Raw genomic sequence first — 25,343 nt, forward strand, 5'->3', positions numbered from 1 at the left:
ATCTCACCTTTTGCGAGTGACACAATCTACCTGTCGATCCAACACCCAGCACTTTGTCTTTTTATATCACCTACATGTCTCACCACATTCAGCCTCATTCAGTCGAAGCCTACTTGTCTGGTATTATCAATCAATTGGAGCCCCATTTTCCTCATGTTCGCCAATCACAAAATTCACTACTGGTAAAGTGGACACTGCAAGGTGCTCTTTGCTTGCTTGGGCATCTGGTGTCTCAGAAGGAACCTCTCAGATGGGATGACTTGTTGCATGTGTTGAATGGATTGCCACAGCCTATGACTCATGATGATTTATTATGGGTAACTCAACTCCATTGCGTGTTTTATGGTCTCCTACATCTGGGAGAATTGGTGGCTCCAGATGAGATTGCTTTGCAGGACTTCACGAAGTTTTCCATGTGGGCTTCGGTTCATGTCTCTGATGGCGATTTCACATTCCTCCTACAGTGTGAGAAAGCAGATACCCAGTATGAAGGTAACAGGGTTATAATTCAGCACTCTGCTGCAAGTTCTGATCCTTGGCCTCTCTTTACGCAGTATCTGGCCTCACATGATCAAAAATATCCACTACATTCCTTTTTGTGGATACACAAAGATGGGCATCATCCTACACACTCATGGTTTATTCGGAAACTCAAGTCTTTCTTCAGTAACGATATATCAGGACATTCGATGAGAGCGGGGGGAGCCACTTCACTGGCTGCTGCTGGAGTGTCGCCTGATCATATTTGCACTATTGGTTGGTGGCACTCAGAAACTTGGGAGTGCTATGTGTGCAAGAATCCAATGCTGCTTCAGGTGTTACTATTTCATGGTCAGAGTGTACACGACCCACCTTTTGGGGATGTGTAATGTGTATTTGTACGTAGTGTGCTATTTAGCTTGATTGATTTCTTTTTCTTGTTTTTCTAAAACCCACCCTTAATCCCATCTCTTTAAAATATAGTCTTTTAGTGCTTGTTTTCCCCTCAGATCATTTTTCTCTCAGATTTCTTTCTTTTGGGCTTGCCACGATCAGCTTATTTGTCAGGTTGTAATTGTAGTTCAAATATCAGCCAGGCTCCTCAGTTGTTGAGGAGCTGATTTTTCATTATTCCTTCAGTGAATGTGCACCTTCTGGAATCATGCGAGGTCCAGGTTAGAAAGAGGGCAGCATAGATACTAACCACTAACTTACCTAGCGAGACGACGAGGCAGGTTAGAAAGAGGGCAGCAACCCTAAACCTGCCTGGAACATCTGCTAGGTAAGTCCTACTCTGCCATAGGAGGACGGAGCTTGAAAAAACAGGCACGTGAAAGATGTGACAACAAACTGTCACAGACAGTCAACATCGAACACGCCCACTAGGAGTGGAGGATATTTGAGTCCGACTCAAACAAAGCACGTCGCCCACACGACGCTAGGTATCACGCGGTCCATTAGCTTAGTGAAAATAAAATTAAACCCAATTCATTGTGTTCAAAGGACGCTGGCGCGTGGTGCGCCAATGGTCGTGTGACATGGGAATGCTCGTTAATTCAGTGACGTCAAAGTGGCGTGTGGGGTATAAAGGTCACCTGCAAGATCCCTTTGACCTTTCAACCAACGACTACATCATTATCATTGCATTTTACTGAATCACTGTCAGAGATTACTCTAATACCCTCCAACTACTACGTACCACACCCGATCTCTATCCATCATGACAAAGTCCCTCACCAAGGTTGTGTACAAGCCCGACACTCAGTCGACAGACGAGTTTATTGTCATTGTTAATCCAACAGAGGTAAGCTGATCTTGACTTAACCTCAACTCGTAGACAACCGATCTCACGTTGTCGTAGTACAAGAAATGGAAAGCAGGAGGTAAGCATCTTGGCTTTTGACTATCGGATGATCTGTAACCTGATTCACATTTTACAGACAGGTAAAGTGCACGAGTACCACCCGGTGATTCATCACTAACGTCGTCGATTCATAGAACGATCCCTCTAGCTGATGTAGTTGATTGTGAGCACTGATTCGATCGTGTGATCGCGATCTAATCACATCACTTCCTAGCTTTCAAAGTGTTTTACTCCAATCAAGGGGCGCAGGGCATTCTGGGTACGCCGTCAAAGCAACAACTGGATACCATCTTTGGTACGACGAAAGACGTCGATGTCATGACACAGATCCTGGAGAAGGGGAAAGATCAGGCTGGGAACGGCTTCACTTCTGGAATGACGGCTACGAATATTGCACGTGGAAGCTTCTCCATCGACAGCAAGGGAAAGGGGCTGACAGGCATATAATTAACATGGTCATGATTGTGTAGATGTTCGTAATAAGGTCACGATGTATCACTAGAGCAATCGCTCGCGCCCTTTTCTGATTCGTCATTCTTATGCATCTTGTGCCTGAACGTAGAAGACGGTTGACGTCTCTACTCCCTCGACATAAGGAGCCGTTGTTACCCTAGCAGGTTCCGTCTGCATAAACGCGACGTGATGCTGAGAGTTATCGACATGTGATGGGCATCGGTTCACGCTTTGTAGATTACGCGTACTCACCTCTGGACTTTCCCATCCTACCAACAACACTATTTCATTTGGGCCTTCTGCATTGACGACGTATCCCCACGCAGTTCCGTAGCATCCCTTAAAGTCATGGCACACTTCCAACGATTTGTCAACGATCTTGTTGAATTTATTCAGGTTGGTTTCAGGCTTTACAGTGCTGATAATGAGTTCTGTGAACGGCGCGGCAAAACATTTGGTAGGTGGGAACGGATTGAAAGCGACGAGCCTGCGCGTCACCGGGGAGTCGATAACAGCGTTGAGCTTTTCTTTGATTTGCGCCATTGTTGCGGCCGTCGACTCTGACCTCTGAGGGCGGTAATCCCAATCTGTGCGCGCGATTAGTTCAATACGGAGTCACTAGAGTCGAAATAGCTGACTGATGAACCACTGCCTAATTCCAGGCTCCTGGACGCGATCGCCCCAATACATCTGTTTGAGGCCTTCAAAATTGGACTGACGTAGGAGCTTGACGGCCTCCTGGAAGTTGGAAGTCGTCTTCATCGCATCATTGCTAGTGAGCGTGACGATTTCGGTAACAGGGGTGTTTGACATGGTGTTGTAGCGGAATTCGATGGAGCACCTTCGAGCGTTCTCCCCGCCTTTATACGTAGCACGTCGAAGATGTTCCCAGGGTAGGCGCATGACAAATCCCGATCATGGGCTTCATGAGGTTCGGGAGTACGCGTCGATGCGAAGGGTCTTTAAGTATTTTCGCGACATGCTCGCGAATTGTAAGCAGACGTGTAAGGCAGGATGACTGGATAGGAGTGCTTCGGGAAATACGTTGATCAGTGACTAGTTCGGGACCTTATTTCTGCTGATCAACACATTTCCCATCAGAAGCGAGAGCACCCACCGAGTCATAGTACGTCACATGGGAGAGATAAGGTGATTCGTACGAGATTGAACAATAACAAGACGTAAGTTACCAACTGCCGAGGAAGATAATGTGGAAAACCCTGGTCTGCGAACTTAACTTGTATAGATATATATCGGTGTCAAAGAAGTCTGCAAATAATCGTAAATGGGTCAGCATATCGCGGTCACGTCATAAGAAATGCTTACAGTGACGATGTAAACATGTGGATTTGCAGATGAAGACATTAGAATGAGTTTGCATATAGAGGAAAGATCAGCAATATATATATAATACTTATGTACCAGGGAGCCCATAGGTATGTCCTTGTCCTTGTTACTGAGAAGCTGTCTCTGCCCATTCTCTGCTGCCCATCTGCACCAGCCGCGAGCAAGCCCGCGCAAACGCAAATATCTCCTCATCGCCTGAGAACATCGAGCTCGAGCCCACAGCTTCTGGGGACAGGCCCTTCACAAAAATTGAGATGTCGTGAAAGAGGAATTGAAGAAAGAAACGCACCAGATCATCCATCACACTCCGCATGTGATCTGAGATGCCCTTCCCTGAACCCGCCGACTCATTCGAAAAGATCTGGTATATGGGTACTTCTGACGATACAAAAATCCTTGTCTGCACCAGTCATTAGATTATTGATTATGGGCGCGAAACACGCGAACTTGCCTTCGATTCGTAGCATGCGTCTATGAATGTGATAAATCGCCTTGCCTGGAGAATGATGGTGAATGCCGAAAAAATCTACGAATGGGAGAAACATACCATATCCTTCTGGTCCATCCCCATTTTCGGTACGTCTGTGATAAACAGAGTACTAAACTGCTTCGTCACCTCCAAATAATCGGTGGCACTCAACGGACGGCCGCAGATTTCCTCGAATGAGAATCGCGCAATCTTTGAGGTGGAAAGCGGAACGCGAAGTGTACGGCCCCACGTCGTTATTGGGCGGTTCTCAATAACAGGATCTTGAAGTGCAGCAGCAGGAGTTGGACATGTCAATGAATTAAAGATTTTGTCTATCTCGGCTTTATTCTCCGGTGTTAACGGGTAATAGTAAACGTGTGAGAGGACGCGTGGTATCCGTCTGTAATCTGTACATGATAATTGTGAGATCATACGCTGGAAGAATATTGACTAGATACACACCAGTTCCTGAGTCCAAGTCTGTCACTTCAAAACGCGACTTGAGAAGTTCTATGGCGGGTATAAAGCTTGAGCGCTGAATTCCATTCTTGTAAAGATCGTCTGGGTGTCGACTGTGTGACAGTCAGTCCTAAAATACCACCATTCAAAGCGGGACGCGCACTTGGATGTGATTACACAGACTACACCATAATTCATCAAACCCTCCAATAAACGCCTTAGAATCATTGCGTCCGCAATATCCGTAACCTGGAACTCGTCAAAGCATAGTACATATGCCTCCTTCGCTAGGTCCCGTGCAACAGGAGCGATGGGGTCGCCACCAGAATGTCCTATAGTCATTTTAGCAGCGTGTATGCGTTTATGTGCATCGATCATGAAAGCGTGGAAGTGCACACGACGCTTGCGTGTGATGGAAGGGGGCAGTGTTTGGTAAAAGAGGTCCATAAGCATCGTCTTGCCTGTGCCAACGTCACCATACAGGTAAAGACCTTTTGGCGCCGAGGCAGGCGCAGTTTCCAGTACTGGAGGTGCACGAGAAAACAGACGAGATATCTAACAGTGAATGGGTCAGCGGTCCTCAGTGAGAATGAAAGAAAATCACCAATGAATCACTTGTCTTTGCTTCGGGTATAGGTGGAGGGTCGTACTGGAGTACCTGCTCCCAGAAACGCTGAAGTTTGCCAACGATACGAACCTGATGATCGTCACTTCGAAGTACCCCAGACTGCACGAGTTTTTCATGTTGCTTTATCGGGGAGATCGGTTTCGGGAACATTTGTGAGGTCTCGAACTGATGAATTGTAGCGAATTCGGCAGGATCGCTGCGTGCAATTGTGCTTTCTACGGCAAGCGAAGAATTGAACGCTTTCCCGTGTCCATGTCCATGACCGGAAGACGGCAAAGAACTGGAAGGTGAGGCAACTGGTATTGAAGTAGTCAACACCCGCCTACTTTGTGCTGCCGTCCTCAAAGGAGCTGCCTGCAATAGAGTCGGTTCCGCTGGTTAAGCGCAGTAGACCGCGCTGCATTCATATTTACGACGCTCCGTCCGCAAAAAAAAATCAAAAAATGAAGTAGAAGGAGTAGTGTGCAGTGCGAGGAAGTGGTCGGAAAGTAGACACGGTTCACTGCGCAGGAGAGAATTGGACGCCGCACGATAACGGCCGACGGGGTGCGGAATGACAGAACGGGGAGCTTGCGGGGAGCCACTGCCCCCCAATTGCTTTCGGCATTACTCGGCGCTTAAATAACCGGTTCCACACTCATCTACTCTCTTCTAGCCTATGTATGCAGAGTATACTAGTAGGAGTAGGAGTACTAGTAGTAACATCGAAGTGAAGATATACAGCTACATGATGTCCATGTTAGTGCGGAGGAGACTGGACAAGGGTATTATTTGAAATTCCAGAAAGCTTCTCTGATATCCTTGCAATGGTTCCGTTGACAATCAGACTCTCATTGGTTGCCTACAAGAAGTTGTTGCAGGTGTACAAATATTGCTGGCCTGCAGCATTCAATCTGACATTGGGCTCTCTACCCACGGCGTCCTCAAACCGCCTGCAAAAGTTTGTGAGCATGCGAGTTCACTGGTTCCATCTTATGTCGGTGCCTTTATACCTGCATAATACAAGTATCTTATACAAAGTTTCAGCTCTCAACACAAGAGTAGGATATGCTTACAGCTGATCATACTCCTACGACCGAGGACAGCGCCCCGACATACGACACAGGATCCACGATCGTGAAAGATACAAAGTGCAAAGAGGGGAAGAATAAAGTTCAGGAGCACCGAATGTCAACTCTATGAGCCGCATTTCACGACAGTTCAAGGGTTCACGTTACATACCTGAAGTTTCACTTGACTCTGGAGAAAGACTGGGGGAATGCAAGTATTCTTGATTGAGCTAATATCACATGCTCTTCTCTTGCTTCGACGGTAACATGGACCTTTTTTGCCCTCGAGATTGAATACATGTCCTTTGGAAACTCGCAACTTTTCTTTTGGGGAGCACTCGAGTATCCGTTCCTCCAGCGGCATAGTACGGTCATTTTCATTAAAACGCCTCTCGATGATATTCTTTCAATAGTCTTCTCGTGCTATCATAGAAATCAATAGACCTCGGATATGATGTGCGCACCTGTTGAATACCTGCTGCGTTGCTAATAATATCATCGTCGCTTCGAGATCCAGGTGTAGCGGATAGATCAGCACTTGGGCAGGTGTTAGCCACCCCATGAACCTCAAGCATGCAGGGAAAATGTATCCGGCTAATAGTGGGATACCGGTAAGACTCAGGTGAGGGGAGAAGACGCATGTGACGCTCGAGTTGGCGTTCGATGGTCTATAACAGTTAATCCGGGTTGGCTAAGCTGGGACGCTAGAACATGGGAATGATTGTGAGCTGGAAAGTGAGAAACAGGATTGAGAGGGAAGGGGTAAAAAAAGTACATGCTGTACTATGCACAGGACAGAGCTTCTTAAAGAGGTAGCATCATTTATCAGGCAATTGGAGCCAGCCTCTTGAATGACCCCATCTGAACCTCCAGCACAGAACTGACCATTAGCTTCAATAGGGAACAAGTTGGGCAACCTCAACATAACCACCAACTTCACAACAATACACGAGAACTCACTGGTGGTCTTTCGGACCCATCGACATAACTGAGACACCTGCCAGCCTCCCAAGCGAATAAACCGTTATGGCTTCCAGTTCGACACAGCCCGGCGCAGCATCCAATAAGTCGATTCTGAAACCGGTCATGACTTTGGATGGCCATGAATCTAGTAGCAAATCTCCAGGGAGTGCCTACCATAATATATGCATATCCTACTTTCCGGACGGTAAGCAAATGATCAGCGGATCTGTGGATAAGACCGTTCGGCGGTGGGACCTTCAGGCGGGAAAGGAGATGGAAGGGGCGCGGTATATTTGTGAGCAGGAAGTTTGGGCTGTGGGGGTATCAAGGGATGGAAGATGGATTGTCACTGCAGGTGGAGATCACAATGATCGCGCTGGGGAGCTCAAAGTCTGGGAGGTTGAGACGAGGATCGTGAGAACATTTAAAGGTCACTCAGGGGAGATCAACTGCATTGATATTTCCGCGGACAGCACCTTTCTGGCGAGTGCCAGGGTATGGAATGATACAGTGCGGGTATGGAACTTGGATACTGGCGAACTCGTATTCGAGATAGGTGCTGGGGGAGTGGGTGCTGTTCGATTCTCGCAAGACTCGAAGAAACTCGCAGTCAATTCAAGCGTGGCGAAGTGCCTCCAGGTGTGGGATATTAAAACGCAGAAATTGGACATCAGTGTGGGGAAACTTGCTAGCGGGGTCACCACACATGCGTCAGTGTTTTGGACAACCAAAGACAAAACAATAGTGGCCGCACATAACTTCAAGTATGACGAATACGATATCCTCACGACCGACCGTCAGCGCGACTACGACGAGCCCAAGACAATCTATGAGTTCGATGCGTCCACACTGCAGACAGTCGGAGCTCCCTTCGAAGGGCACACTCGCGGCATCGATGATCTAGCACTTTCATTTGATGGTGCCATTCTTGCTAGTGCTTGCCTGTTTACCATCAAGCTCTGGGCCTTTGAGTCCCGCCAGCTCCTAGCCTCGTTCGATGTTCATATTCCTGACCACCTCGTCTTCTCACCTAACTCGCACCAACTGGCATACACCTCCATTCTTTCCGACACCAAGATCTACATATGTCACATTCCACCCCACATCCTTGCCACTATCCAGTCGACACAAAAACCCCAGCCTAATGTATGTATTCACCCATATATATATATCTATTCATAGACTAACATTGTGTTACAGATAAGTGCAGCTACAAATCCACGACTTCTCAATGTACGTAATCTCTACTCGTCTACACCGCCCCATTAATTCCTCATAGTCCAACGCAACACGTCGTGCCGTGCACCGTAACCCAATACAAATACCTATCGTCCCCCGCCCACAAAGAGATTTCCCCACCATATACCCACAGGAACATGCTTTCCTTCGTTACCTCCGCAAAATGCTTCCCTCTCGCATGACTCCTGTTCGGACTGATCAGCCTCGTGATCCTCTGGATGTATGTTTCCTCTTCCTGATACACTCACAGTCGACTTGACAGTCCCCTTACAGTTCCCTGCTACCTTACCCCTACCTCACAGCCCCCCTCACACTGCGCAAGCCACGAGTCAGGCGCATTCGGATATGGATCCCTACGAGAACGTAAGTGTCGGTTATGATCTCGTTCTCAACTTACACCCTTTCAGGCTCGACCCATATCAACACCCCACACAACCCAATCTTCTGCCACCGCTCCCACCACCTTCAAGACACGACTAGATCGCCTATCAACCTGGTGGCCCCCTCGTGCAAGTCATCCATTACCGCCTATTGTCGACGTTCCTCTTGCTCCGGGTAAATTGGTATGCTCAATTCATTTGTCTCTACCTCAGGTCTCATCAATCTATTTGCAGCGCTACGCTACAGCAGGTGCTCCCACATTTGACGATGATTTGATTCGTGATGAAGACTATGTTCCTCCTACTCCTACACCTCATCCAAATTCGCAACGACCTTCCACAGTAGTGCAGGTCACCACCGGACAGCATGGAAGCAGCCGGTTCTGTGGCTGCTTCTAAACCAGTCTCGTGAACATTTTGATTGTCATCATTCGTCGTGTGTGTTATATCACATTAACCTGTCCCATAGTTGACCGACATGTAAACTAACTATGAAACTCGCATCTTTTGTCAGATGCAAGTACAGCCCTCTATTACATGCTGTATTGTTGTATCTCCAGGACGGATATATAAAGCAGCATCGCATGATTTAGTTCTGCATGAGTGCCAAAGCCTTTACATAGCTTTTTTTTTGACATGGATGAAAAGGCACTGCATCTTGGGAGCAAACTGGCGCTTGTTGGCTTACATGAAGTCTGGATCGCGGAGCTCCTATACAGGAATGGCGTGGAGTGAAAAGCACGCCTGTCACGAGGAATGATTGCCAGTCAGATATATAGAGATGTGGCAGACGCTCATGTATACTCATTATTCAGGCAATCGCCCTTCCTCCCTGTTAGCCTCTTGGTAAGATGAAAATCCCATCCGGGAGTTCCACACAGATGAACTGACGATAGGCATCAGCAGGGAGAGTGCTGAAGCGCTCGACCAAGTTAGACATACTTGCAAACCTCTCGCGAATAAACCGTTATGGGTTCCAGCTCGATGCGGTGCAGCATCAAATAAATCGATCCTGACACCGGTCACAACCTTGGGAGGTCATGGACCTTTCATTCTCAATCTTCTGAATGGGGAATAACGGATCTGCCACTAAATATATCGACTCCATTTGCTTTTTCTCCAGGCGGCGAGTAAATGAATAGCAGATCAGCGATAAGACCGCTCGACGATGGGTCCTGAGGGCTGGCGAGGAAGGAACGGAGGCAGGTCAGGGGTGGATATGGAGCGTGGACACCAGAAAAACTGTGGTCCGTTGAACTCCTTTCAAAAGTGCCCATTTTGTTGCCACAGTTTGATCGATTATCGCGAAACTCGAAGAAGCCCGCAATCAAATCAGAAACAATGAATTGCCTTGAAGTGTTATAGGCTCGTAACCAGCCTAACCTATACAGCACAAACAAGTCGACTCAGTAGCAAGTCGCCATCTTGCGAAGGAGTAATATTATGATTATAATTGGTTTTGTATTGAGACGGACCTTTTGCCCCCTGGCGATGCCGGACGTCTCATAGGAGTCCCACCTGTCCATGTCAAGGATCTGTAACCAAGATTTTGGTTGAGTTACTTATGGTCAACGTTCGTAATCCTCACTAATATTAAAATCTTGAAAAGTTCAATAATCGGTGCGAGGTATATCCAATAGTCAATCGTATCATAACACTGCTCCCCCTTCAGCCTACAATCCGCATGCCCAAACTTTCTCCCACTCTTGATGAAATACACTAAAGTGCACCAAAGAGTCAGATACCACAAGACGAACGTCGTTCAAAGAAATATGCCAGTTTCCAGTCTTCGCAGACGCTTTTATCTCCATGGGCACACGGCGGCCCTTCACCAGGGAAGCGGGGAACGTCAACAGTTCCGTCCGCAAATTCATTCCGGTGATGAAGTCATATAGATTGAGCGAGCGGTTAATATGCGGGAAAGCTAAAGAGACGCTTTCAAGCCCCTTAAATAAAGCCCACGGAGCATGCCTCATCCACCGAGGGAGAACGTAATCTTGAGGTCCAATAACGCCTGTGGTTCGACGAATGATATGTAAATTTGAATCTATCTGTGTGTGAGGGAGTGTGATGAGATGGGCGACGGAAGCAAGGAAGGCTGATCCCGAGGGACGCTTAATGATGTGCCATGGGGCAATGCCCATCCCCGATAGCGTTAATGTTTTTGTGCGCCACGGAGGCGGCGAACATTGGCGGTCAATGTTCTTGTCCACGTGGGTCCATGTATGTTCCACGCAGCGTTTCACAAGGTCCATGCTTGAGAAGTCGATTGCAAGCGATGGAGCGCCAAGAAGTACCGGAGCCAAGAGGTCAAGGTCTGACTCAGGTACAGATATGGGATGTCCGATCCAAATGTTGCGTATATGACGGGTGTACGCAAGATAGAGACAAGAATCCGTCTGAGCGTATTCTGCCTGCATACGTAGAGCATGCACGAAAGCTCTCACATTGCGAAAGCTCAGTAATACTGTATGCAGCATTTCGGGCAATGCAACGCGCCTGACAACTCGGGAGACCAGACAAAGTGTGCGAGCAGTTGAATATGGATTCTTGGTCACATATTGCTCAGGTTGGGTAAAAGTAGGTTCTGCTGCATATTGTAGGATGAGGAGAACGAGCTCTGTGGGAAGGTTGTCAAATGAAGCTCGGGGAATAGTCTCCATGATGGGTGAGTGATATGGAGAACTGGTTCGAAGGAGCCCTCTTTTTAAGACCTTGTGAACAACAGCGAAACAAGTTCCACAGAAATGGCCGAAGGTGCATCAAAGTATGTATAGGACCACAAGCTACGACCCGATGGTCCGCCGCAGAACTATTATTCCTTCAATGGGTCGCATAATGAGTTTTGGCCTTCGTGAGGTATGTCATTCCACAGTGCGAATGTAGGAATTGGACACTGACAAATGGCAAACTCGTATTCGAAACTGATAACGGGGTAGGTGCAGCTCGATTCTCGCACGACTCGAAGAAGCTTGCAGATCTACCTGTGTTCAAAAGTTAGACAGTTCGTCGCCTTCATCCTTCACCCATGGGCAAGCCAACGTTGTCGAAGTCATCCAACTTTGAGGGATTTAGCTTTAGCTATAGCGCGGGAGCTCCTCTTCGCCCTCGAGAGTCGAGACTGAATACGTCTCCTTTGGAAGCTCGCAACCTTTCTTTCATGAACCGCTCCAGCATACCATTCCTCCGTCGACCTAGAAAGGTAATGTTCATTAAAATACCCGACTCATCTATAACACCCCTTCAAATAAAGTATTTCCGCGCAATGCAAGACACCTGCCGATAATCAATCGCTATCGCATATGAAATGCGGGCACCTGTTAAATGGGCACCTGCTCGCCGATGATATCCTTGCAGAACTTGTTGGTGTAGAATACTCGCGTCATATTGCTGGATTTTTGGCATTGAGGTTGTGGACTCTGGCCAATAAACAGATGAGCTGGCCTGACTATAGCACTGCGCAAACCTCCGGATCGCCTCTATGTGCTGACGAAGCCTGGCTAAACCCTTGCGAACCTTCTCGTAAACCCTGGCATTCCTCCCAAGGGGGTACCCCACTCCAGCGTGAGCGTGAACGCCCACACACGATGTCATCAGAGTAGCTCTTGTTTCTACGTAGAAGACACCTGCGGCGCACGCGCTGAGCGGGTTCTAGTGCTCGAATACGAGAATATTTGGCACGACAGTGGAGATATGGCTGCTTTGAGAAGGCTAGGAAGAGGTAAACAAAGTTCATATGATTATGATGTGCCACATACAGCTATCACGAGGAAAGGGTTCATTAGGTATTCCCATTATCATTGGATGATTGCAGTCAGCTTCTTCATAATATATAACCCCCCCAATCTGAACCCTCCAGTACGAACGAGCCGACAAGTGGCTTTCACAGGAAAACGCTGCAGCGCTCGAACGAGTTTGGCATCTTCGAAATCACTGTCAACTTCACAAGGAAAACTCACCAGCAGTCCTTCTACACATCTAAACTCATGGCTTCCGGCTCGACGCAACCTGGTACAGCATCAAGAAAATCGATTCTGACACCAGTCATGACCTTGGAGGGTCATAAACCAGTCACACCCTTGTTTCCGGGTGGAAAATTGAAACACACTAAGATGAACCACGTTTCATCCATTTGCTACTTTCCGGACGGCAAGCAGTTGATCAGTGGATCAGATGATAAGACGGCTCGGCAATGGGACCTGCAGGCGCGGAAGGAGATGAATGAGGCGCAAGATGTCCGTGAGCAGGAAGTATGTGTGGTGGGGGTATCAAGGGATGGTCGATGGGTTGTCACCGCAGAAGGGACTTTCGGTTTCCACCGTGGGGAGCTCAGAATCTGTGAGGTTGAGACGGGGATCATAAAATCATTCAGTGACGGCCACATTGGCACGGTCAGCATCGATATTTCCTTGGACAGTACACTGCTGGCGAGCGCATCATCGGATGGTACCGTGTGGATAAAGAGCTTGAAAACTGTTCTCAAACCCTTCACCGTACAGCACTCATTCCGTGGGCGCAATTCGATTATCGCAAGACTCGAAGAAGCTGGCAATCAAGTCAGCTGCTGCACAGTCCCTTGAGGTGTGGGACATCGAAGTCGAGACATGTGTCAGAATGGGTCCCTTGCGGGATAATGACAAATACAGGATCGTGAGAATAAGGCAAGAGAATATCATTTGAAATCAGAGCCCACTCAGATATTACAGTACTATCACCTGCATCGATATCTCCTGGACAGCATGTTGCTGAGGAACGGGACACGAAAATTTACAGTGCGGATATCATGAACCTGGAAACTGGAAGATCCGTATTCGAAACTAGTCCTATTGACCAGGTGGGCGTGGTTCGATTCTCGCATGACTCGACGAAGCTTGCAGTCATGTCGATTACAACACAGTGGCTTGAGTATGGGATATTGCGACGCAGAAGTTGTTAGTACGGGGGCACATGATGCTCGAGGGAGCGTAATCACCTATGCGCCAGTGTTTTGGACAATCAAAGACAAATCGGTAATCTTAGGCGTGTTTAACTTCAAGGATGACGAGCTCAAGACGATGTATGAGTTCGACGCATCGACACTGCAGACTGTCAGAGCTCCCTTCAAAGGGCACACCAACATCATCCATGGTCTAGCACTTCCATATGATAGTGCTTAATAGTGCTTCCTACGACCCCGCCATCAAGCTCTAGGCCTTCGAGTCTCACCAGCTCCTTGCCTCATTTGACGTTCAGCATCCCCACTTTGCTAGTATCCTCTCACCCAACTCACACTAACTGGCGTATACCACCTGGCTTGAGTCCAAGGTATACATATGCGACACATCCTGTCTAGGGTCCGGCCTGGACGATAAGAAAAGCTCATTGTATGCATCTATGCCCAACTACCCCGGGCCAACCCCTCATGCACTAACATCAATTATTGCAGATGAAAGTCCATACCTCACTAATTTACTCAATGTACGCTGATCCCTAGTCATCTACACTGCTTCATCAAATGACGTTTTTGCAGTCTGATGCAACACGCCCAATATGATCACCTACCGTCACCCACTCATCAAGGGATTTCTCCACGATATACCCACAGGGACGTACTTTCCTTCGCTACCCTCCGTAAACTCTTGGCACGAACGCAGTGACTCCTGTTCGGACTGGCCAGCTTCGTGATGGTCTGGATGTAGGCATCCTCTTCCTGTTACATCAGCAGTCGATTTGACGACCCCTTGCAGTTCCCTACCACATCTCCCCTACCTCATAATTGCCCTCCCTCAGCGCAGGTTACAACTCACGGACGTTCACATACAGATATCCGCCAGAGCGTGAGTGTCAACTGCCCCCATCACATCTTCAGCTACTACCCATAGGTCAGCGCATGACCGGAGAATCGGCAGGTTGTGCGGCAGCATCCAAATAGTCTTCGGTATTCTAATTTCGAGTATTGTGGCAACTCGCTTGTCACGTGTGTTCTTACACTACACGTTCTGCGCAGTCATTTTTCGTTCTTGGTTCCAATCCTTTTCTTCATTTCTAACCCCTTGTGACGGAGTCGAACACTAAGGTCAGTATATTCCAACCTACATTATTTCCTTCTGACGACCGACCGGATTTTTCTCCTCGTCTGCAGTCCGAGGTTCTCTCCTAAACACATCCGCTGACGTTGAGCGATCAAGCTTTTGACCCACATCATCCTCAAGAATATCATTGTTACAAAGGCTTGTGAGCACGCGAGTTCAGTTATTATACAGTATTAGTGCCTCCATGCTTGCTTAACAAGCGTTTCTACACAATGTTAACTTGAGCTCTCGATGCAGGATCAAAATGTGTATACACTTGATTCAACCGAAGGCACCATCCCGACATACGACATGTACAAGGTTTATACTGCAGTTAGGTCCCAAGACCAGCTGTGTAAAGGGGTGAGAGAATAACATAATAACATTAACAGCCACAGCCTTGCCTCTTAAAGATTCAGGCGCCACAGAATCTTGACGGTCAGCCACGCAACGCGGCTGTTCTGTTCGATTCACACGTTAATCTTATTGCCGCTGTGGTTACAGTTCGAGACCGACACTCTCGGTTGATCTCTTCGACCATCGGTCACTTTCTCAGATGCTCTTGTACCATGTCCTTCCCAGGCCAGTCCGCAAAACACAGTACAAGTATAGTCCATACATAGCTCACTCCGTATTTTTTATCTGACCCGACGAAATGACCAGAGCAGTGGAGGCGCCCGTAGACCTCACTGGTCATATTCTCCGGTTAGATGACCATCCTGTGGCTGGAGGGTCTTTCGGAAATGTCTACAGAGGCATCTACCAAACCACATCAAGTCAAATTCAGGTATGAGCGCCTTGATTCTGCATGTTGAACCGTCAAGATGTAGTGATTCAGGTTGCTGTGAAGGCTTTGCGTTTTCTGCCTAGCGCAGATGATATCAGGGTCAGTGGGACCTGTTCTCCGCCGTATATACTGAAGACTGAATTTCTCGTTCACGTTGCAGAGAATCCGTCGAGAGATTAAAATATGGATGAAGTTAAAACATCAGAATATCGTGCCATTCATAGGCGTAACAGCGGGATTTGGACCCCCTGAGACCTTCTCTCTCGTTTCGCCCTGGATACCCAATGGAACACTGACAAATTTCTTGGAAACCTATGGTGGAAAGTTACCACTGATGTCGAAGTTATGGCTGGTGAGAACTATCCGTCATGTTAGGTGTGGGCTGAATCATCAAATTATAACAGCTTCATGATATTGCAGCTGGTTTAAATTATTGTGGGTCATTCTCCACCGAGTTCACTTGCACAATCTTAGACCAGTATTTTTTCGAGTGCACTCATTCCCTTTGATCCACGGAGATCTCACCGGCGTAAGAGAATCGTTTTTGTACCCATTTGTATCTGAATAAGATGGTCTGTAGAGTAATGTCTTGATAAACACAGAAGGCATGGCATGTCTTGTGGACTTTGGACTTTCTACAGTCATAGGAGGGCTTGAAGGTGGATCTTCGATTGCCCCGTTATCCCACCGCCCCGGTGCAATACGGTGGACCGCTCCCGAACTTCTTGAAGATCCAGAGATTTCCTATTCACCCACACCAAAAAGTGATATCTATTCTTTCGGCAGTGTGATGCTACAGGCAAGTTGCCTTTTTTCACTGAGTTGTCTTTGAGTCAACCATGTTCTCCCGATCCTCTCTAACAGATTTCCATGGTATACAAATAGAGGCACCACGGCCGAATTTCGCATCATAGCCAAGCTAATTGTAGGAGAAACTCCACCTCGGCCGGATGATCCACCCATTTCAGAGAAGCACTGGGCTCTTATCTCAGAATGCTGGCGCCCGATCTCAAGCACGGAAAATCGTCCAACAGCTGTGCAATTGATCGACACTATCGGTCAAGAGATCGCCGATTATTCAGGTGAAACGAACGATGCATCTCGTTTATTCCGATCCGGGCAGTTACCCCTGATTGTGTACAAAGACTCCCGTCCCCCCTCCAAACCGTTACCTGGACCCACAAGATACAGGCAGCCGCCGAAGCCACCACGCCCGACTGAAGGTGACTCTGTAGATTCAGTCTTCGCGTTTTCTCCTCCAGGTCGCGAAGACGAGACAGTCGTGCCTCATGTCCCTGGAGCATCATTGCAACAAGAGCACACCAAACTTCATCACAGAAATCCTCCGATTAACACGCTTTTCGTTGGCAATCTCCCGAGGAGCACAGGGGATTTTGGTGACTATCTTGAAACTCGATTAAGAGCCTTATTTTCTCCACGCCCGGGATATAGAAGTTTGTTATTCACCCGCAAGAGTGACGGGCGGATGATGTGTTTTGTCGACGTAAGATATTTTAATTCCACCCACGGTATTCTGATTTATTGCGATGGCAGTTTCAGGATGTACATTATGCCACAATATCTCTCAACGACCTCACTGGTTCCACTCTCGGCGGGCTCATAAAAAACGGTGGTATCCGTCTGTCCTATAGTAAAACATCCATGGGTTCCCGCAGGCCATATAGTGCGGGTACGGGCGCACATGCAACTCCTCCAAGCTTCGGACCCTAAGCATAATACTTCTTATTAATTAGCATGTATTGTATTCAATGTATTTCACCGTGATGGTACAGCGTAAACCGTATATCTTGGTCTTCTTCTTCAATCAGTCAGCTGTACTAGTTTGTATATGACTTGCGGCTCGACGTCTGTCACCTGACGAGAAGGAACTAAAAGGTCACGTGTCTCAGATCCGATCGGGTCAATGTCTTCAAGCTCTAGTGATTGGCTACATCCAACTTGCTTGCATGCAATCCATCCGTAAAAAACCCGCATCAGCTTCACTGACATCACTGAATAATGTGGACGCGTTCACTGGAATATTGAGCACTAAAATGTCATTGCAAATGGGGCTTCCAAGATCAGTGAAGTTCGTGATTCCATTTTGTTCAATGTTCTAATAGTATATTGAACGAGCGCACCCAGAGGCAAGAAAAGAGCGAGAGATTCGTCCCCGAGCTCTTCTTCGCTCTCTTCGACGCATTCAGAAGCTCCTATCATCCCCCCTCCAGTGAAAAAACGTGCGTATGTGACTTTCTTTAATTTGTGGCCTCACCTGAATGAGGATATACATAGCTAAGAGAGCAGAGACGAGGCAATGCCCGGCATGTGCAGAATTGATCCCTGTGCGTCTGCTTGCTACTCATGCGGCTCTTGAAATGCAAAGGGTGGAAGACATTATTCGGCATATTGGTGAGGCCGAGGTCTTGGCAGAAGTTGATGACTTGGAAGAAGGGTGTGTCTAACTGTCTGCTACTACATTGCACTAGCAATTGACATCACCCATTTCAGCCCGAGCAATCGCGCCCGCCGCTCTGCACTCAAAGCTCGCAAATCCCTTACCACCTCTATCCCATCATCCACATCTCTTTCTGCCGTTGACAAGACTATTCAAATCATTACGCGTCGACGGAAAGCACGACATCTACGCCTCAAAGAGCTTGCTAAGGAGCATGAAACAGAGTCTTGGATTTTGGAAGTTGAGGGAGGGACGTCATGTCCTGTGTGTGCACAGGTAGTCAGAGGCGATCGGGATGTCGTCGAGGCACATGTGGATGCATGTCTAGCACATGAAAGCGCTAGGTTGGAACAAGAGCGGTTACAGGATGAGGAAGAGGATCTCCATATAGGTGGTGGCGGGGGTAGCATTAGGACAAGGATCATTACAAGTGCAAGTCTACGAGGTCAGGACAGAGGCTACAACACAACACAAATCATCACTAACTCTATGGACAGGAACTGGTATCCATATTCGAACATCTAATTCACTGGACATCGAGGATGAAGTGGACATAGATGGCGAGGATGAAGCAGTATTCGGAGAAGCACAGTTTGGCGAAGCTGATGTACTAGCTTTGCCCTCAAGCAACCGGGATGTGCACCCTGAGAATGAAGATATCGACGTCGACATAGATGGTCATCCAGGGACTGCCCAAGAACAGCAGACGCTCAGACATCTGGTAGTTGAGGGCAAGGTCTTAATGAAGCGGGCAGGTAGTATAGAGAACATTATCCAACCGGTCGAGATAGACCAGCTCGATCTCGACATTATCACTGCCCGCTCGCGAAATGACCCTAGCACACTTATTCTGGCTCTGGAGAACAAGCTGAAGGCTCTGGTAAGTTCAAGGCATGTTTAATACACACTCTCGACTAACAGTCAATCATAGGAATCTAATGCTGGCTCAACATCTTCACATAACTTGTGTCGTATCTGTCTTTCACAGTATACCGAGCCAACAGTGTCAACAGGATGCTGGCACACGTGTTGTCGTGAATGTTGGCTTCGCTGTCTGGGGGCAACTAAGCTCTGCCCCATGTGCCAACGAATTACCAGCGCCGCAGAGCTGAGAAGGGTGTATATGTGACATTGCGGACTTAATCTTTCTTTCGATACCTTAAATATAGTATGTCACACATTGTATTTTGCATCACACTATCTTGTTTATTCCTGTAAGTAAGCATCGTGGTCAGCCTTCGACTCTTCAAAACAGAGTCACACGCAAAGTAGTGCTCATATCTGGCCTAATACCATCGACATGTACCAGAGAATAAACCAATTCAAGTTAAATCGGTTACAAACAGTGGAAATTCAGGGCCCTCACATGGAGAGCCACCACGGAATATAATCCCGGCAAGTGAGAGGGAGGAAGGGAAAAACTTACCTGAGTCAACAAACACGTTCCATCGGCATCACATAATAGACTCAATGAAACCTCAAACTCCCAGCAGCACCTGATCGAGCGAAGGACTGAGCAGGGAATTGGCTTTTTTTCTAAGTAGACTGAATTATAAAATACAGCTGGAGGTGCGTATGCAAGGAGTAATTCCTCATGCGAGTGGACTTATGAGCCTAGTTCAACGTGTTAAAATTTGCGAGGTCAACTAGAGGCACTGAGACAACGCACTTAATAAGGGTGGGTTGAGGAGTGCTCCGAGTATAGCCAATATAGATAATGAGCGGTATCCAGCCATAGTGCACCACAGTCTGCAGAAAGTTAATAATCTTGTTCAGGGTAGAGTGTGAACCGACGTACGCGGCCAATCTCCACAAGTTTCGTGATACGTTCCTGCGTAGAACAATAAGTATTGGACACAGCAATCATATGAGCATTAATCGAACCTTGGTCTCTTCAGAAGGCATTTTATGCAAATGTTTGATGACGGCGCAAATTAAGGGATTTGAGAGAAAGGCAAGTCCCTTTATTTACAACTCCGACGGTTTTCTGGCTTGATCACTGCAGCAAGATTAGCTGCTTATTATCTCTGAAAATGCCTGTACGCTCATCCTCATCAGCGGCGTACATACAGAGCACTTCACCAAGTTCAAATGGTGTACCTTCGTGAGTTCACCCAAACCCACCATAGCTGGTCTGATAATCTGCCAGGACACGCCCAACTTCACTAACGATTCATCCGTCCGCACTCTTCTCGATCCTTGACCACTACCTTCGGCGAACAGATGCTCAGCATCGTGTGATTGGTACCCTTCTTGGTACACGCACAGATTCTACTGTTGACGTCAAATCTGCATTTGCTGTTCTCCACTCGGAGACCGATGAGCAGGTTGCAGTGGACATGGACTACCACCGTGCCATGTACGACCTCTGCACTCGTGTTAGGCCTAATGAAACCATCGTAGGATGGTACTCGACTGGCTCAGACCTAAACACATACTCTGCCTTGATTCAAAATTTCTACTCCCAAGAGACCGCACCAAATCAAGCGGTACATGTTGCCCTTGATACTGGAACGGAGGAGGGCAAGGGTGCTGGAGTGAAGGCATATGTAAGGTACGCGCTATACCTTCCATGTCATACAGTTCCCTGATTTTATTTTAACCGATCCAGCTCACCGGTTGGGATCTTCCCCAAACCGGAAAATTGTGTATTTGTTCCAATCCCTTGCGAACTTCGCTTCCATGAAGCAGAGCGCAGCGGCCGTGAGTTCAAGTCTATAGGTGTACCAATACGCCATCGGTTGAATTTCTTGCTTTAGTTGACCTACTGTTGTCTCCGAACTCGTCATCCAACCAAACCGACCTCGATGTTCTTGCATCCTCATTGACAGACGTGCAAAACATGCTCAACAGAGTACTTGCTTATGTACAGTCTGTCTTGCGTGGTGAGGTTGTTGGGGACAAGGCAGTCGGGAGGTATCTTATGGACGTATTGGGTACCGGTGTGGAGGAAGATGGCGGTTGGACCGCAGGACTACAGGACACTCTAATGGTAACATACCTCGCGAACTTGGTCCGAAGCCAAGCCGAAGTTTCTGCAAGATTAGCGTTGACCACCGCAGCATAAGCAACGGTGCGTATTCCTATTTTCGATTGCGATTGAAGCCATTCATGTGATCACCTAGCTCAAATTGCTTTCTGCCGATATTCCAAGCTTCCATCTGCGAAAAATAGGTGGCTTGTATCAGTGCACTGTAGTCTGCTGTACCGGTCATCCTCATAATCTTCTGTGTAGAACAGCCATTTTCGGTGACTCCAGTTGATGTCTGTAGTTGCTTCAGATAACATTGCACATTGCAGTCGTCATCTTATTTTTGGCGCGAAGGGGGGAGATTACGGCTAGGTTTGATCTTTATTGAGGTGGACCTTCGCCCCAGCGATGCCAGACGCACGTCTCCAGTGCTCACTGAACCATGAAGACAGACAATCCAATTGGCGATGTCGCCCCAGTTTTCTGCGTATCTCTTACATAATTAAGTTGACTGCAACTTTGACTTGACTAACTTCAGTTCGACCTGTCAAAGGATCCGGAACCGAGATTACTGTTATCGTAACGGCGCCGGTGCCAGCCCCCGATTCGCTTATTCCTGGCTTGTTTTGTGGGTGGTGCGAATTCAAAATCTGCCAACAAATAATTTTACCTCTTGACATTCACTGATCATGGACAGTTCTTCGGAGGTTCGCCTCAGCTGGGCAAGTGTCCTGGCCGAAGCGGTTACCATAACAGAATCGAATTCTGTTTCTCTTGGACTGCGCAGGTTCGAAACCTGCCGACGTCAAGGTTTTTTTAATTGGAACACACCTTGACATTCTCTCATGAATGGTTTCGTCAGAAGTTCATCTAACTGGTCTCAGCTAAGTGCTCACCACAACAGGATTGAATTCTGTTTCTCTTGGACTGTGCAGGTTCGAAACTTGCCGATCAACTTTTTTTCTTCTATCGGAACATGCCTTGAAGGGATGGTTTCCTCGGAGGTTCCTCTCAACCTGGACGTCCTGGTCAAAGTGGTTACCACGACAGAATCTAAGTCTGTCTCTTGGACTGTACTAGTGCAGGATCAAAACCTGCTGATGACCAGGTGTTTTTTTTGCTATTGGAACATGCCTTGAATATTCACTCGTGGATGGTTTCCTTGCAGGTTCATCTTAACTGCTCTTATAGCCAAGTGGTTTCCACAACAGATTCAAAATCTTCCAATAACAAGTTTTTTCCCCCTATTGGAACACACTTCAACATTACTCATGGATGGTTTCATTGGATGATCATCTTGACTGGTCTTAGCCAAGTGGTTACTGCAAACAGAATCAAAATCTGTTTCTCTTTGACTGTGTAGGTTTGAAACCTGCTGAATGATGGGTCTTTTTCTATCTGAACACACCTTGACATTGACTTATTGATGGGTTCCTCAGAGGTCCATCTAACTGGTCTTAGCCAAGTGGATATTACCACTGAGTCAAAATCTGTTTCCCTTGGAGTCAGTTTGAAACCTGCTGACAACCTTTTTGTGATGTATGGATCCTCAGAGGTCCATCTTAACTAGACCCAGTCATTGCGCTGAAACCTCCTTTTTATGTGTAGTCTATCTATGGAAAGGAATTCACCTTCATGCCCCACAAGGGTCATCTGAAAAATGTGAGATATATCCCTCAGGTGCATACATGCCAAGCTAGATTCTCAACAAACTGCATCAGTAAAACACTTTTTTTCCCACCACCAAAAAATGGCTGGCCACAGCTTGGTCCCTTCTGTACAGAGCTGTACAGAGCCCACAGAAGCAAAGTGATTTGCTGATGTGACTGAAACTGTTGGAATTCACCACTGAATGAAAAATGTTAATAGGGCTGGGGGCCAGAAGAATGTACACATGCTAAGGATGGAGTGAGTCTGACAGTCAGGAAAATGATGTAACTTCCCAGCCTCACTAAAGCTTCATCAGCAGACACTCCTTTGGTTGTTGGTTCTTCCAATGCGACCAAGAATGGCTTGAAAGCTAAAGGTGGAAGAATTGAAAGTGGCAGACCAAGGCATACAGTGGCTCAAAAAACTGTCTGCATGTTTTGACATTTTTCACTATCTATGATATTGTGTGAGAAGGAACAAATGCCTCAAGGACATGCTTATAGCACATTGTAGTATGGCTTCAGGGCTTTCATTTGAGCCCTACACCGTGGGAATCAGTGGAGATATGGTGGAGATACAAGGCTCACAAAATGGTGACTCATGCGGACAGTTTTTTGAGCACATATTAAAACTATATAAATCATCATTTATGACACCATAACAATCATGCCACCATTAAATAAATTATAAAGTGGTGTCATTATGTCATTTTAAAACCATATCTAACTATACAAACCAAAAATTTCCATATGTCATGGTTATATTCACCATGAAAGCCACCCCCCCTGCTCAAAGGGATAATATCCTCTCTCTTTCCTATTCTGGCCTCTCTGCTTGTCAAATTTCCTCTAGAACTGGAGTATCCAAGTCCACTGTGGCCAAGTTCATCAAAGAAAGTCACACAGACAAGGAAAACTTCTGTGAAGGGCATCCATCCAAGCTCACCTCTACTGATAGGAGGGCTATTATTCAACATATCACTACAGGAAAGGCTGATAATGCTGTCCAGGTCACCTATTACATCAATTCCACCATCACATTCCCTGTCTCTTCACACACTGTGAGAAACATTCTCAAGACAGCTCATCTCAGGTCAGTAACAAGGAAGAAAAGGCTCTCCTCTCTATCACACATAAACAGAGATGACTAACCTTTGCCTTAGCCCATCAGAATTGGATTACATGGACTGGAAGCATGTTATATGATCATATAAGACCACAATAAATAGGATTGGGTCAGATGGCAAGGTATATATGTGAAACAAGAAGGGTGCTAGTCCTCTCTGCATATGTGTGATAGAGAGGAGAGCCTTTTCTTCCTTGTTACTGACCTGAGATGAGCTGTCTTGAGAATGTTTCTCACAGTGTGTGAAGAGACAGGGAATGTGATGGTGGAATTGATGTAATAGGTGACCTGGACAGCATTATCAGCCTTTCCTGTAGTGATATGTTGAATAATAGCCCTCCTATCAGTAGAGGTGAGCTTGGATGGATGCCCTTCACAGAAGTTTTCCTTGTCTGTGTGACTTTCTTTGATGAACTTGGCCACAGTGGACTTGGATACTCCAGTTCTAGAGGAAATTTGACAAGCAGAGAGGCCAGAATAGGAAAGAGAGAGGATATTATCCCTTTGAGCAGGGGGGGTGGCTTTCATGGTGAATATAACCATGACATATGGAAATTTTTGGTTTGTATAGTTAGATATGGTTTTAAAATGACATAATGACACCACTTTATAATTTATTTAATGGTGGCATGATTGTTATGGTGTCATAAATGATGATTTATATAGTTTTAATATGTGCTCAAAAAACTGTCCGCATGAGTCACCATTTTGTGAGCCTTGTATCTCCACCATATCTCCACTGATTCCCACGGTGTAGGGCTCAAATGAAAGCCCTGAAGCCATACTACAATGTGCTATAAGCATGTCCTTGAGGCATTTGTTCCTTCTCACACAATATCATAGATAGTGAAAAATGTCAAAACATGCAGACAGTTTTTTGAGCCACTGTATCATTCTGATGGGTGTAGTTTGCATCGGACAGGGAGGTCAACGCAAAACTCTAGAACACCCCATAACAGAAAGCTCAAGACACCATGCAGTATGCAAGTATGTGTGGGACCACAAGCTTTGACCTAATAACCTGCAACAAAGCTGCTGTTCCTTCTAGGTCGCATGATGTGCTTTAGCTCTATGGAAATCACTAGTTATAATCCACACACACAAAGTCATTCACTGAGTTCTATTGTGCATGGCACAACTCTTACATAGTCGACTGCTGAGTTGGGTTACTCTAGGACAATTTTATTACTGCTTGAGTAATGAAGCGACTGCGAAATCCTAGTGATAAAAGGACATCAACAACCATCGCTGGAAAGATGGATCCACCTTCCCTGAATTACGCATGGCTTGTATGTATCGTCAACTGAGGGCGGTTTCACAGCGCGAGAGAGTTTAAGGGCAGCATAGTGCTTTGTTTTCAACGTGCGCCGAGCCAGAGCCTCAGTATTTCCGACATACTATTCATGATCCATTAACAGAGTAAAAAATCGTAGTCTTTGCACCCCCCTTTCTCTTTGCTCCGCCCAGTTATG

General features: G+C 46.9%; 11 protein-coding genes across 11 annotated transcripts; 7 read left to right on the top strand and 4 right to left on the bottom strand.

Moving 5' to 3' along the window:
• Positions 1-20: 20 nt before the first annotated feature.
• Positions 21-746, top strand: BJ212DRAFT_1230974 (uncharacterized protein; the record flags this gene model as incomplete). The annotated part of the gene is made up of 1 exon (XM_041329496.1): positions 21-746. A coding segment is annotated over one exon (726 nt), but the record flags the coding sequence as incomplete, so codon positions are not given.
• A 788-nt stretch (positions 747-1,534) lies between these two features.
• BJ212DRAFT_1357877 (DUF1960-domain-containing protein) lies at positions 1,535-2,490 on the top strand. Its single transcript, XM_041335788.1, is given in 5 exon segments — positions 1,535-1,783; positions 1,841-1,861; positions 1,881-1,883; positions 1,976-2,006; positions 2,058-2,490. 5 exon segments carry the CDS (start codon positions 1,700-1,702, stop codon positions 2,288-2,290), a joined length of 372 nt encoding a protein of 123 aa, XP_041192600.1. The 5' UTR covers positions 1,535-1,699; the 3' UTR covers positions 2,291-2,490.
• Positions 2,381-3,109, bottom strand: BJ212DRAFT_1447294 (uncharacterized protein; the record flags this gene model as incomplete). The annotated part of the gene is made up of 3 exons (XM_041338378.1): positions 2,381-2,488; positions 2,549-2,883; positions 2,935-3,109. The coding sequence occupies 3 exons, from the start codon at positions 3,107-3,109 to the stop codon at positions 2,381-2,383; spliced, it is 618 nt and encodes a 205-aa protein (XP_041192601.1).
• Positions 3,110-3,497: 388 nt separating this feature from the next.
• Positions 3,498-5,803, bottom strand: BJ212DRAFT_234799 (AFG1-like ATPase). The gene is made up of 9 exons (XM_041342717.1): positions 5,526-5,803; positions 5,176-5,479; positions 4,735-5,126; positions 4,575-4,684; positions 4,191-4,519; positions 4,095-4,139; positions 3,933-4,043; positions 3,623-3,881; positions 3,498-3,565 (listed from the first exon to the last, which is right to left on the bottom strand). The coding sequence occupies exons 1-8, from the start codon at positions 5,600-5,602 to the stop codon at positions 3,750-3,752; spliced, it is 1,500 nt and encodes a 499-aa protein (XP_041192602.1). The 5' UTR covers positions 5,603-5,803; the 3' UTR covers positions 3,498-3,565; positions 3,623-3,749.
• A 2,618-nt stretch (positions 5,804-8,421) lies between these two features.
• BJ212DRAFT_1357895 (uncharacterized protein) lies at positions 8,422-9,437 on the top strand. Its single transcript, XM_041335789.1, has 4 exons — positions 8,422-8,670; positions 8,724-8,813; positions 8,858-9,013; positions 9,065-9,437. The coding sequence occupies exons 1-4, from the start codon at positions 8,614-8,616 to the stop codon at positions 9,227-9,229; spliced, it is 468 nt and encodes a 155-aa protein (XP_041192603.1). The 5' UTR covers positions 8,422-8,613; the 3' UTR covers positions 9,230-9,437.
• A 769-nt stretch (positions 9,438-10,206) lies between these two features.
• Positions 10,207-11,783, bottom strand: BJ212DRAFT_234467 (uncharacterized protein). The gene has a single exon (XM_041342716.1). The coding sequence runs from the start codon at positions 11,491-11,493 to the stop codon at positions 10,504-10,506; it is 990 nt and encodes a 329-aa protein (XP_041192604.1). The 5' UTR covers positions 11,494-11,783; the 3' UTR covers positions 10,207-10,503.
• Positions 11,784-12,876: 1,093 nt separating this feature from the next.
• Positions 12,877-13,986, top strand: BJ212DRAFT_1481437 (WD40-repeat-containing domain protein; the record flags this gene model as incomplete). The annotated part of the gene is made up of 4 exons (XM_041340253.1): positions 12,877-13,283; positions 13,330-13,480; positions 13,569-13,761; positions 13,814-13,986. The coding sequence occupies 4 exons, from the start codon at positions 12,877-12,879 to the stop codon at positions 13,984-13,986; spliced, it is 924 nt and encodes a 307-aa protein (XP_041192605.1).
• A 1,726-nt stretch (positions 13,987-15,712) lies between these two features.
• On the top strand, positions 15,713-17,494 carry BJ212DRAFT_1357936 (kinase-like domain-containing protein). The gene is made up of 6 exons (XM_041335790.1): positions 15,713-15,766; positions 15,828-16,019; positions 16,072-16,102; positions 16,159-16,196; positions 16,248-16,466; positions 16,518-17,494. Exons 2-6 carry the CDS (start codon positions 15,855-15,857, stop codon positions 17,289-17,291), a joined length of 1,227 nt encoding a protein of 408 aa, XP_041192606.1. The 5' UTR covers positions 15,713-15,766; positions 15,828-15,854; the 3' UTR covers positions 17,292-17,494.
• An 86-nt stretch (positions 17,495-17,580) lies between these two features.
• Positions 17,581-19,319, top strand: BJ212DRAFT_1357942 (uncharacterized protein). Its single transcript, XM_041335791.1, has 6 exons — positions 17,581-17,756; positions 17,813-17,907; positions 17,963-18,122; positions 18,179-18,570; positions 18,623-19,005; positions 19,057-19,319. The coding sequence occupies exons 1-6, from the start codon at positions 17,635-17,637 to the stop codon at positions 19,252-19,254; spliced, it is 1,350 nt and encodes a 449-aa protein (XP_041192607.1). The 5' UTR covers positions 17,581-17,634; the 3' UTR covers positions 19,255-19,319.
• Positions 19,320-20,085, bottom strand: BJ212DRAFT_1357944 (mitochondrial import receptor subunit TOM7). The gene is made up of 5 exons (XM_041335792.1): positions 20,010-20,085; positions 19,924-19,956; positions 19,795-19,874; positions 19,552-19,739; positions 19,320-19,337 (listed from the first exon to the last, which is right to left on the bottom strand). The coding sequence occupies exons 1-4, from the start codon at positions 20,028-20,030 to the stop codon at positions 19,718-19,720; spliced, it is 156 nt and encodes a 51-aa protein (XP_041192608.1). The 5' UTR covers positions 20,031-20,085; the 3' UTR covers positions 19,320-19,337; positions 19,552-19,717.
• Positions 20,086-20,158: 73 nt separating this feature from the next.
• Positions 20,159-21,192, top strand: BJ212DRAFT_1272638 (Mov34-domain-containing protein; the record flags this gene model as incomplete). The annotated part of the gene is made up of 4 exons (XM_041331025.1): positions 20,159-20,229; positions 20,275-20,679; positions 20,737-20,846; positions 20,885-21,192. The coding sequence occupies 4 exons, from the start codon at positions 20,159-20,161 to the stop codon at positions 21,190-21,192; spliced, it is 894 nt and encodes a 297-aa protein (XP_041192609.1).
• Between the last annotated feature and the right edge of the window lie 4,151 nt (positions 21,193-25,343).

This window comes from Suillus subaureus, assembly GCF_016647635.1.
Source record: "Suillus subaureus strain MN1 chromosome Unknown BJ212scaffold_18, whole genome shotgun sequence".
In the NCBI taxonomy this organism is placed as follows: domain Eukaryota; kingdom Fungi; phylum Basidiomycota; class Agaricomycetes; order Boletales; family Suillaceae; genus Suillus; species Suillus subaureus.